Genomic DNA, 12,658 nt, shown 5'->3' on the forward strand with positions numbered 1-12,658 from the left:
ATCCGAACATATTGTTAAAATATGAAGCTTGTAACAGTGGAAAATCAATAGCCTGATTAAATCCATTAACAGCAATCTGGAATGAATATTTCTGACCACCAACCCTTAGTTGGCAAACGTTCATTCCTTTGGTGAGATTTTTTCCGCAATCTCTAATGAGAACATTTTCGTCGAAGAGTGACATTGAAATGACTAGAGAGAAATGCTTTGAAAAAATATGAAATTGGTGTTCATAGAATATGAAAAATGAATATCAAAGTCTTTAAGTCGCTTCAACCTCAGTTCTGAAAAAAATATCTAATCAATTCAGATACATGAGTAATTAAATGCTGATATTTATAAATTTGATTGGATAATATTGATAAACATCTAGATGATTGGGATTATATCCACAAATTTCATTTTCATGAGAATTTTTGACCGTTTTAGATCTAAATTAAATTGGATGCGGATTACTTTGAAGAATGTGACATTTTTATATCTTAAATTTTAAAAAATGTTGATTGTTTCAGATAATCTCTGAAATTAACTCACCTTATATCATTTGTACTTGAATTCTATATAAATTTAATGCATTGTATGTAATCTTTTAAGTCATTGATTTGTTCTCCTAAATACGCACTAAAATTCAGGAAATTTAGCTGAATTAATCACAGAATTAAAGTTTCGGCGAATGAAAAGAAGTCCGTGATAATTATGTTAATTTATGAAATATTTCATACATATAAGAAACGATTAATCAATCAATAGGAACTATCAGTACCATGACCAAAAATTTCTGAAGAAACTTCATCAAAGACGAATTTGAATTTATAATTATCATCAAAAATTAAAATTTCAATTTTAGTTGGATTTCTATAAATTGAATGAAAAATGAAACGTTAAATCGAATTGATTGTTTTAATACGATTAAATGATCATGAAACGATGAATCAATCAATAGGAACTATCAGTACCATGACCAAAAATTTCTGAAGAAACTTCATCAAAGAGGTAGGGCAACGATAGAAAATTTTTGGAAAAAAAGTTCGGAGATCTTAAACGTATCATATTCCCTGCATGGTTTGGTATCTTCCGCCATGCGTTGTGCCAAACATATTGACACTTTCCAATAATTAATTTATGGTATGAGTCACAGAGTTAGATTATAAAAAGAAAGTAAATAATTGCAATTAGAAATCATATATGTCGGAAATCAAATGTTGATGAGCAGAAACCTTTTACTCATCATAAAAGAGATAAATCACTAAAGATTTGTATACATTAAAATTTGATATTTGGTGCTCGAAAACTGTCTGATGGGACTCCTCCAAAATGAACCAATCTATCGCTGAGGACCAAATTAGATGATGTGGATGGTGTATTCTCTAATTCTAACTTAGGAAGAATGGGAACAAAACGAATGACGACAACAACATGTCAAACATAGATTAAATATCTATGAATCAATAAAGTATACGTGCATTGAAGGTGATAACGATCACTTGAGGCTTATAACTCTTTGACTAAATTATGCAATAATTAAATATAATCATTTTTATATTTTTATACTGATAGTAATTAATATACTATCCTGCTTAATAAATGGTATGATCAAATTTGTTTGAAAATTTAATTATGTATATGAAACTATGTCTTCTATATAAAAATCAAAATTTTCGGACGAACCTAGATTGAACCTTTATGAAAATCTATCATTTTTGTTAATTGAGTTAATATGAATCTTTTACATATGTATATATAGCATTGATAGCTTATATAATCATGGTTTATTCCATATTAACATATTTTTTCAGTTAAATTTGTTAATAATATCATGTAACAAATTAATTCAAGATTAGAATGTCTACAAAATGCTAACAAATAAGAACAAAATACGATTTCTCGACTTAAATTTTAATATGGAGTAGTTTTTCGTTTAAATCTAATTAAAAATGAATAAAAACTTATCTTGTACTATTTTCATTCAAAGATTTTAATAATGTAAATCATGCATTTTCATAATTCAGTACAGTTCTTTTTAGAATTAAAGTTGATGAGGATGATATTTGTGATTTAAAATAATTTGTTAATGTTCACCTTTTATTCATCACCTTGTGGTATGCCCTAAAGCAATAGCATTATCAATTCTGCTGAATTGATCAACTCAAAATTCCAAAAAAAATTCAAAATTTCAAAAATGAAATTAAACAATTTGAATTTTCACATGAAAAAATCAATTTCGAAAAAAATTTGGAAAATCAAAGTATTTGATAATTAGTCAAATAATCAATTTACATCGTTTTTACTCATAAAAAACAACTAATTTTTGATTTTGATATCATATTTGATAAATACTCATTCCAGAGTTGACGTAATGTATTAATTATTGTTAGAGATATTGCTTTCGCAGCAAAATTCTTATTTCATGAAAAAAAAAAAATGATTTTATTCCAACAAAAACACGTAAACAGATGAATGGAAACGTACTATATTTTCATAAATGTAGTAATCAGCGTGTCAGCTTTTGTTTATCATGTTCGAGTCAAAATGTATTAACTTGTAATAAGAAATATTCGAAGATTATATGAAGTATTGAGCATTCTTTGTAGAAATATTTGTAATTCATTACTAACATATATAATAAAGTTGTTTTTTTTTCCTTATTGCAATAATTTTGTCTGATTTTAATAACTTTTCATGTATACGAGTTGTGTGAATATGCATCATAATATGCGTAAATATACTTATTTGCGACGAATAATGTGGTTGCATAATGGAGGTGCTAAATTTTGATTTTTAATATGGGGCTTTGGTATGTATAATCATGTTCTTATCTCAACGTAGGAGTATTGGTGCAATATGATTAAAATTTACGAGGTTGATCTTAAATTGAATAATTCTGGAGTATAAATCACAATGCAGCTAATTCTATGTTAAAGATAGATACAGATTGTAGTAATCAATTAGGGAGTACAAATTCATTCTTTCATTTCTGTCGTATTGAGCAGAAAGGAAGAGATCATAACCCTAGGAAAAAAAGCCCAAATTTGTCACTTTTCATAGTACGTTAAACTCAATTCGCTCGGCGAATGCCGAGCACACGTACTCATCATTCAACATAATATTCTCATTCTTTGGTTATTATAGTGCCAGACAACACAAGATTTCAAAGAATTACTTGAGTTTTCAATTAATCTTAATCCGATTTTAGATTTATCGAGAACTCCATCATCACAATCACATACTTCAGTGCGGTAACTACAATTATCCATATACAGAAGGAAGTTCTTTTCGAACAACTCATTTGGAGTCTGTTTTGGAAAGAACTTCTTTCTGTCCGACTTAATTTCATAGTTCCTGATCAACCAAAAGACAGAAACCACACACTATCTACTTAGGAAAGGAGTTCTTTCTAAATCTTCCTTAAATTGAGATTTTACGAGAGATAACCCTTCTATTGCACTTAAAAATGAACATTTTGATATCTTTAGTATCACACATGGTCATATATAGTATTTCATCTACATGAATACATTCATCTTTCGAAGTCTCTCATTAAATGGGAGGCTTCGAAAGATGAATCGTTTTATTCATACAACTTTAAATCTCGAACACATTTAGAGAGTGAGTATATCATTTTATTCTTGTTTTGAGTTTATTCTGATTCAAAATTGCAGTGAAAACAGAAGTTCACACATCATATCTGAATGTGAGCTCATCTATACTTATACGATCTCAATACCTCCACTCTAAGCATAAGAGGTGAAGTTATATAAAAATTATCAGATGCGTTGAAGTCTCAAAAGTATTGCCTGAATGCTTGTTTCATATTTGTCCAAGTAGTTTCAATGAATAAATGTATTGTTTTTTATAATTTCGATTTATTTTTAGAAAATATTCAATATAAACCTTTATTGTGTTATTTACATCTCATAAATTCTCTGTCTAAATCATATAAAAGCGCGTTTTACCCCTATGAATCAAGAAATTCATTCAATATTCATGGTATATTTATTAAATTTATACGATTTACTAATAATCAATATTATATCCTCATAAATAGCAATATATTTTGGTAATCTATGATAATCATATACAATATTTGAAATCAAATTTTCATTAGTTTAGGTTCCTTGTTAATAGTAAACCATTATATTTATTACTAATAATAAAATCTATGTGTCGTATTGAAATTCAATAAAATTACTTATTCGGTCCAAAAAAACAAATTAGATAAAATTTTTCTTTTTTATGTAATTTTTGTTTTTCATTTTTCTCAAGATCCTAAGTTATGTTTTAACTTTTGACATCATATCCAAAAAAAAAAAAAAAAAAAAAAAAAAAAAAAAAAAAAAAAAAAAAAAAAAAAAAAAAAAAAAAAAAAAAAAAAAAAAAAAAAAAAAAAAAAAAAAAAAAAAAAAAAAAAAAAAAAAAAAAAAGGTAGTGGGGCTTCCAGGGGCTGCGCCCCTTCTAGCCCCGAAGATGTTTAGTAAAAAATGAGGTTTTTATTCGGAAAATTGTTAGTCTTCTGGTGTGAATTCGGAGGACTCTTCTTGGATTGAGTCTTGTGGTTCATCTTCTTGAGTAGAGTCTTCTTCTTCAACATCAAAGTCATCTGGTGTATCGAACTGAATGTATGAAAGCCAAATGTTGTATGTGTTTTCCAATTGGCTTTCAAACTTGAGATACATTCCATGCATGAGTGTTATTTCAGTTTCAACGTAGAGTTGCTGACGTGGCTTGAAGACATGCATGAGAATTGGTCCTCCAAATTCGTCCTTGAAAAATTTGCAGTAGCAAACATAAACTGAGATAGAGTCTCCTTCTTCAATGTCTTCTGCTTGGTTAACGAAATGAATAGCAATTTTGCGTACTTGAATTGTGTTGTTGTCTGAGTAAAATAATGGTTTGAACTTGGGGTTGAGTGAGCTAAGACATTGCCATTTTGCTGTTTCTTGTCCGTACTCACGTTCTTCTTCGTCATCCTGATATCCATAACTCTTTAATTTGAATTCGACCCAAAACTGTTCGACTTTTTTTGCAGCTTTGGGTGGAAGACTTTCAATAAGCTGACATATAGTTCTGTCAACCATTATCTTTGTTATTGTTGGAAAATAGTTGACAATTGTGTCACCTAATTCGAATGGGTCAGGTGTTTCTTTTTGTAGTTTGGTAAAGTCTGCAAGAACTTTGTTGAGTTGTTCACAATATTCTTTGTTAAAAGTTGCAGGAACTCTTTCTTCTGGCTTTGAATTGAAGTATTCTTCAGACAATCTGAGTAGTATTTTGCGTAGTTCAGCGTTGCTGTGGTTCTTTGTAATACGGAGCTCGTTTGGTATTGTTTTTGGTAGTGAAAGTGGCTTTGGATTGAGTGAATTGTCTGTTCTGCTTGGAGAATGTGTAGATGCTGCAGTTTGATATTGAGGCTCTAAACCTGTGGGTGCTGAAAGTTTGCAAGCAATTTCTTCAGGTGAATTTGGAGCGAACACGCTAGCGAATGCCATTAGACAAAAATGAACTGTTTTTTTCGGACTACTCATAGAAAAGTTTAAAATAAACCGTTTTCGTCAACGGTAACCCCTCTATTTTTATTTTATTTAATAGTTACCGTTGGAAAACCGTTCCATCTCAAATATTGAATGAACTATAAACGTTTTTTGTTTTCTATATATACTTTTTTGTCCAACGGTAAAACTTTTTACACAACGGTTTTTGAGAGTCGTCGCCGTTGACTTTTTTGTAGAGCACTCAAAATAGTGTAACTTTGTCGGACAAGTAAGGGTCTATCGTCGCTACAGGAAAAGTTACAGGCGTTCCAAGGAAGTATACTTTGAGAAGCCTTTTCCCTTATAGAATGAGATAGGACGGTTATTTTACAAAACTGACAACACTTTGACCGAGTAGTTTTTTGTGCTGAACAAAAAGTGTCATATAAACATCTGTCAAAAACCGCTTTTTAACTTCACTTAAAATGCCACGTAAGCTACGTAAGAATATACGTAAGAGGAAGAGAGCATTGAAACATCCAATAGTAAGACTAACACCACAACAACAGTTGCAACAACAAATAATGAATGACCCCACTATGTTGCAACAAATGTCAAGCAATCCTATGCTTTTAAACCGAGTTGTTGGTGCACAGAGTGGAGGTTTAAGAGCGGCACTTTTAGCGAAAATGGCAGGCTATGGTGGAGCTGCAGACGGAACAGCTTATAACCCTCAAAGTCAAATGAATTTGAGTTCACTCAAAAATCAAATAACAGATGTCAAAAAGTCAAACATAGACATACAGAAGCAAATAAGTGAAAACGAAAAGAAACTAGAATATGACAGACACACAAAGAAACTCAATGAGTTAAACGTAGAGAAAAAGAAGAAAGAAGAACAACTGAAAGAACTAAGTACAGAGGAATATGCGAAAAAAGTGTCAGAAAAAGCAGCAGAAGTAGCAAAAATGGAACAAGATGTCATAAATTTGAAAAACCATACTACTCAATATAAAGTACTGAAAGATGAAGAGATAAAACAAAAAGCCCTGAAGACATATATGGATAGCGATGAGTATAAAAAAGAAGTTGAAGCAAATGTAAAGGCAGAAAAACTTTTACAGTTGCAAAACCAAACCGTACAGTATGAAAACTTAGCACAAGAAAGTAAAAATAACGACGGCTATGCAAAAGGCAATGAAAAGCGCAGAATATATAAAAGCTAACAATGACTGGTTAGATGCCCAAGCCAACGCTAAAGCAGCCCAACTCATAGGGTCAATAAGGACAAAAATACAAGCGGATGAAGACAGTTCAAATGAAGCTTTAACGAATGCTGACTTTAAGAATGCCTTCGAAGCTCTTCATAGTAAGGTGAAACAAGTGAACGACTTCTCATCTGGAAAGAAACTGAAGTCTGAAGGTTTCGACAACGAGTTAAGAGAAGTAGCACAAAATATGACGAAAATAACAGATGCAGCAACGAGACAGGCAGTTCAAAGTGCCTATGACGCCGTTAGAGCAACGTTGTGGAAAGTCAAGAAAAAGAGTTACAACAGACCAAAAACAGACCTAGTAAATGCTTTCTTAAGAACGAAAAGTCAGGTAGGACATTATGCTGCAGATGGAACATATGTGCCAGCTGGTGGAACTTATATACCAGCTGGTGGAACTTATATACTAGCTAGTGGAACTTATATACCACCAAACCCTCCAAGAGAAGCACCTGCACCAGGACTACCTAAAACATTTACATCGTCACATGGACACAGACACAGGCATGCACCAAAACCAACACAACAACAACAACAAACCAGCACAACAACCAACACAACAACCAGCACACAACCAACAGTTCAAAACCTGCAACAACAACCAGCACAACCAACAGTTCAAAACCCTGCACAACAACAACCACAAACAGAGCAAGGACATAAAAGAAGTAGAGAACAAGGAAACCAAGAATTCTTAAAAATGCTTAAAGAAGAGTATGGTTACCCAGATACTATTGACTTTAGTGACAGATATAAAGAAGCTATTAGAAAGTTCAAGGATGGAAATACTGACCCGAACCTATTTAGCTTTATGGCTCAGCACCAAATGGGATATAATTTCAAACCTGGAAAATACAAGCTCGCTAAGGGATATGATTTAATAGCATATCATCCAAATGACATGATGAATTTACTCCGAGATATTTGATGTCAGAGCTAAATGACAATTCAACTCTCTTCATGAAACGCGTAAAAAATAGAGACGGAACGAAAAAGAAAGGTTTATGATGCGGATGACTTAGATAGGGAACTTGTTAAAAACGGTCTCGGAATATATGAAATGCCAGCAGATGAGGTACAAGAAACTCCACAGGAAGAAGTTCAGATACAACCAGACATGGAAGAAATAGTTCAGCAACAACAGCTAGAAGAGCCTGAAGGAAACGAACAAGTCCTCCTTTGGAAACTAACTTCACAGAACTAGATGAAGATTTGGAACAGCCGAAAAATCTTGACCCTCAACAAGAGTATGCGGAGAATATGGAATCTTTCCAAGAGTCTAAAAAAAATTCGGCTGACATAGTAGAAGAATATCGAAAAATGTTTGCCGACATACAAAAGACTCCAACATCAGATGAAAATATTCAGCATAGAATGGAAGAACTGAAAAAATGTACACAAATACAACAACCCTTTTTACTTACGAGCATTTAACGTTCAATCTTCGGATGAACTCGGTGAAAATAAAAGGTTAAATTTCAAGAAAACATATAGAAATGAAACATTGTTTAAAGTTCATTCAGAACCTAACCAAGATGGAAACAAACCTACTTTTGTTTCTGCAGACGATGGAACTACAATGAGATGGGGTCATAAAGCTAATCCGGATAGGTGGTTCATAAACTTACAACCACAATTCCAAGAAGTTGTAGACGCAATGGAAGTGAATGGTGAACCAGATATAGCTGGTATTTTCAGCGCGGCTTTAATGCCATTGAAAGATATGAAACATGCAGATATTTTGGACCAGTATGAAATGAACATGGCTGATGGAAATATAACACCTGACGTTCTAGAACATTTATCTCAAAGAACTACACAGAACCATAGAGATGGTATATTTGGTGAAGAGTTTAGAAAGAAAGTTAGGGAGAGAGAAGGAAGAGAACCTATTGTACATGACCTTGCAAACGAAAGTTTACAAAATGTCATAAAAACTTACTTTGCAGACAATGAACGAGAAGGGATGAATATTTAAGAAAACTCAAATGGACAGTACCAAATGAAATGTTAGTATTGAAAAACATGTTCCTTGACAAAATAAAACCAACTACAGAAATAAACGACGCAAGACTGAAAGATTGGGTAAAAGCTTTCCCATTCACAAAAGATATAGTTGGTAACATGGAAAGAAAACCAGAATGGCTACAAAAACATATATTTGGAAACGAGCTTATTCCATATGGACAGCACTGTTTGAAGAGCTTGAACCGGAAACTCAGGAAAGAGTCATGCAAACAATACGCGAAGACTCAAATACAGACTATGACAAACTCTTTCTAGGATATAGGTTACCTGAGATGGGCGACCAGAGCCAAAAGGCAAAAAGGACATGGGAAATTTGCAACATACTAGATGAACATAATGCAAAGATGCAACAACTTCAAGCAGAGGGCAATGAAGGAAAAAGAAGAGTTAAAAACTCAGTCAGGAAGAAAGTAAAGCTTGGTCCACGTGGGTTCTATTATGACATATAAATCCAACTATTCTATATTTTTACTCATATGAAATGTACGCCGCTCAGAATATAACGCCAACAGTTTTGGATGCTATGAATGGAAATGTTTCCGAATGGTATAACGAATGCGACAATGCCATTAGAAGGTCAGAAATAGTTCCTGGAACTTACGAATATACAACTGCTGTTTCTTATGGAAACGTAGGTGAGTTTGGAGAAGGTTCTTCAACAACAGTAGATATTGCTTGCGACAGGTTTCATATTATTTCTATTGACAACTCTTTCTTATACGTGGAACAAGACATTGAAATAAAACCTTCTGCCAAGTTGTCTGACAAGAAAGGTTGCAATGGAATTTTCTATGTCGGATACCAATATGCTCCAGAAGTTTTCATGGGATATAAGATATATTCTAACTCTGACTTAGTTCAAACAGTAACATGGGCAAACTATGAATGGTTCGCTTTGAGAAACTCAGTACAACCACAAGCTAGAGAACAAACAGACCAGTATGCAACTATTGAGAAAATAAGAAGACTTGACCCTAACGTTCCAGGAGTTTATGTTAACCTTTCTGGACAAACTGCAGCAGCAGTAACCAAAGTAAAACTGAAACTTAGAGTTCCTTTGTCATCTTTCCTCATCTTCAGGTTTTTAAGATACTTGCCAAACTGGGCAGGAAAAATTTCTATCGAACTTACTCCAAGCAAAAATAACTTAGTCATTGCACCAACACAAGACCCATTCACTCTTACAAGTAGTGGGAACAAATAAAATGTCATTCGCCGACTTTTGCAAAAACAAAGTTGACTTAGACTTTGGTTTCTCAAACCTCAACACTGAAGTAAACTATTATTTCAATGCTGCTGGAGATGCTTGGGACCCAGTTAAGTTCACATGCGAAAATTTGAATGCAAGAGAATAGAAAGCAGACTTGCAGTCTATATGTTGGACCCAGATATTTCAAATGCTTTAGCTGCCAAATATATTGCAGTTCCACTTATGTTCCCTATACACCAAATATCTGTCAAAGACTTTGCAGGTGAAGTTGGAAACCAAAGTGCTGACCCAGGTGCAAGAACAGATATTGCTTTAACAACTGCAATGAAACATGCAGATACTATGTTTGTACTGTTCAGACGAACTATAAATGACTATTCTTGCTTCTACAACCCTGGTATTAAATACCATATAAACATAGATGGCAAATACTATCCAAGAGAAGAATATTCTACAGTTGAGGATATGAGGTCATACAACTTGACATTAGATGCTATGAACTTTAACAACAACTTCACAACAACCATTAACCCTGAAATGCAAAGTTCTATTATGCCATATGTGAAAGTATGGACTCATACAGGAGCTCAAAAAACTCAATATACAAATGGAGACCGTTCAAACTTTTGGCTTGGCATTCCATTTGCTGACTCAGAAGACTTTATGGGTGGTATTTCAACTGTTGGTACAGTTCAAATACAATATACTGGTGACAGAGACGGTCCAAATGAATTGAAAGCAAAGAAGTTTACAAAACCAATAGCACTTTTCACGGAAGATGCTCTTTTGAAATTCGTTCGATGAAACCTGCTGGGGCTCCTCAGATTGGTATAACGACAGCTTCCATCGAGCAGATTTTGGCAGCAGGTCAGTAAGTTGTTCTTGAACTGACTTCTCTCCGTCAAATATTGACAGTACGCCAGTTTTGATATAATATTGTATTATAAACTTACCTTTAGAAATATCGGTCAGTTTTGTTGTTATATTTTTGTCTGCTTCAAGAACTTTCACCATTTCAGTTATACCAACTTTCTTTGCTTTATGAAAATATTTTGGTTCAGCAAAGACTGCTATTCTATAACATTTTCCATTGTTTGTATAAAGAACTATTCTGTCAATGAACTTGTATTGTTTGTGTGTGTAAACTTTGTTTTGCTTCAATTCGAAGAGATACTCAAATACGTCCATCTTTTTATTCTAAGTAAAATGTCATTTCCGAAAAATAGAAGCGTAAGTGTTTCAAAAGGTTTAATGGCGGTGGCAGATGTGAAGTTAAATTCACCAACTCAAACAAACAGTCAAAGTGTTGTTGTCAATGTCAAAGAAAGAGATGTTGAAGTGGGGAAACCATACGAAGACGAAGATGGTATAACAATAGTTCCTGTAAAAGAACAACCAACATATCCTGAAGTTAGCAGAGACTTAAGTTCTGTTGCAGATATTCGAAACGACTACCAACAACTTAAAGACAAACTTAAAACTCAGGAGAAGATTTGTCAAGCTTTGGGTATAATGTTAAACTTGGTCGAACACAACCCTGTAAAAGTGAACTCATATGTCATCGCACCTCATGAAATTTTGAAAGAACTATTGAAACTTTTGACAGAGGCAGACGATATAAACATCAAAGAAATAGAACCCGACATTGCTTGCTGTGGTGTTTCATATAATGTCATTGACAAGATATACGTTATGAAAGGAGGTGAAACGTTGAACTTAAAATATAGTTTCCCAGACGTCATAAAAATATTTGACGACCACAACATTTCATTAAAATTTACTTGCTAAGTAAATGGCAGAAGACATAGTGGTTTATACTATTACGACTAAAAACCCTGAGTCATATAATTCTATAACAACAAACTTACAAAGTCCTCAAGGACGATATTGTAAACTAACTTTAAACACAATGACGACTAAAGCCTGTTTTGCTCTTTTGACACCAGAAGACTTTGTTGTTGTGAATGGTAAAAAATACTTCTTTGAAGATACTTACTCAGATATACCACCAACAGGTTTTGTTGACTTATTTAATACTTTAAGGACGGATGTAACATGTGCTGCAACTAGAGCAGGTTTCATTATGTTTGGATGTCCGACTGAGTTTACTATAAACGATATGAGCTATAATACAAAACTTATATCTGGTTTTTACTACCAACAGTTTCCTATAACAGGAAAAGGTGTCATACAAGGAATGTCTGTTCCATTGACTTTAAGTACACCTATTTTATATATTGTTTCAAACTTAGGTTCAAAGTGCTATTCGAATGTCGACAGAAACTACTATGACCAAAAGATACTCATGCGTATAAACAACACTTTCTCTGCTGGTTTGCCTATTGTTCATTCGAATGCAGAGTTTTCAGCTTTAGTAAACTCAAACACTTTAGCAAACATAAACTTAACCTTAGTCGACGCAAACTTTGTTCCTGTAAAACTTTTATGTCCTATGTATTTGTCAATGACGGCAGAAAGTTTCGAATTGGAAGATGCAACTGGTGAAAGTATTGTACTACAAGAACAACTTCAACAACAAATAGCTCAAGAACAACAAATGCAACAAATGGAACAAATGCAACAACAAAGTCAAGAATAAAAAAATATTTTTTTTTATTTTTATAAAAATGTACAGAATAGACGTTTCAGATTTTTATGACTTCCAAGCCTTCAGAAAT

The 12,658-nt window shown here is 33.0% G+C and overlaps 3 protein-coding genes and 3 pseudogenes across 6 annotated transcripts, besides 2 other annotated features; 5 read left to right on the forward strand and 1 right to left on the reverse strand.

Moving 5' to 3' along the window:
- Window positions 1-3,044: 3,044 nt before the first annotated feature.
- Window positions 3,045-3,092: a mobile genetic element.
- A 1,299-nt stretch (window positions 3,093-4,391) lies between these two features.
- Window positions 4,392-12,658: part of a mobile genetic element that runs on past the window's edge.
- On the reverse strand, window positions 4,503-5,309 carry TVAGG3_0476970 (uncharacterized protein; the record flags this gene model as incomplete). Its single annotated transcript, XM_051235753.1, has 1 exon — window positions 4,503-5,309. A coding segment is annotated over one exon (807 nt), but the record flags the coding sequence as incomplete, so codon positions are not given.
- TVAGG3_0476980 lies at window positions 5,954-7,529 on the forward strand (annotated as a pseudogene). The gene has a single exon. A coding segment is annotated over exon 1 (1,576 nt).
- TVAGG3_0476990 lies at window positions 8,400-9,219 on the forward strand (annotated as a pseudogene). Its single transcript has one exon. A coding segment is annotated over exon 1 (820 nt).
- On the forward strand, window positions 9,252-10,855 carry TVAGG3_0477000 (annotated as a pseudogene). The gene has a single exon. A coding segment is annotated over exon 1 (1,604 nt).
- Window positions 11,232-11,689, forward strand: TVAGG3_0477010 (protein of unknown function, DUF4106 family; the record flags this gene model as incomplete). The annotated part of the gene is made up of 1 exon (XM_051235754.1): window positions 11,232-11,689. A coding segment is annotated over one exon (458 nt), but the record flags the coding sequence as incomplete, so codon positions are not given.
- On the forward strand, window positions 11,773-12,579 carry TVAGG3_0477020 (uncharacterized protein; the record flags this gene model as incomplete). The annotated part of the gene is made up of 1 exon (XM_051235755.1): window positions 11,773-12,579. One exon carries the CDS (start codon window positions 11,773-11,775, stop codon window positions 12,577-12,579), a length of 807 nt encoding a protein of 268 aa, XP_051093579.1.

Source organism: Trichomonas vaginalis, chromosome II (genome assembly GCF_026262505.1).
Source record: "Trichomonas vaginalis G3 chromosome II, whole genome shotgun sequence".
In the NCBI taxonomy this organism is placed as follows: Eukaryota; Parabasalia; order Trichomonadida; family Trichomonadidae; genus Trichomonas; species Trichomonas vaginalis.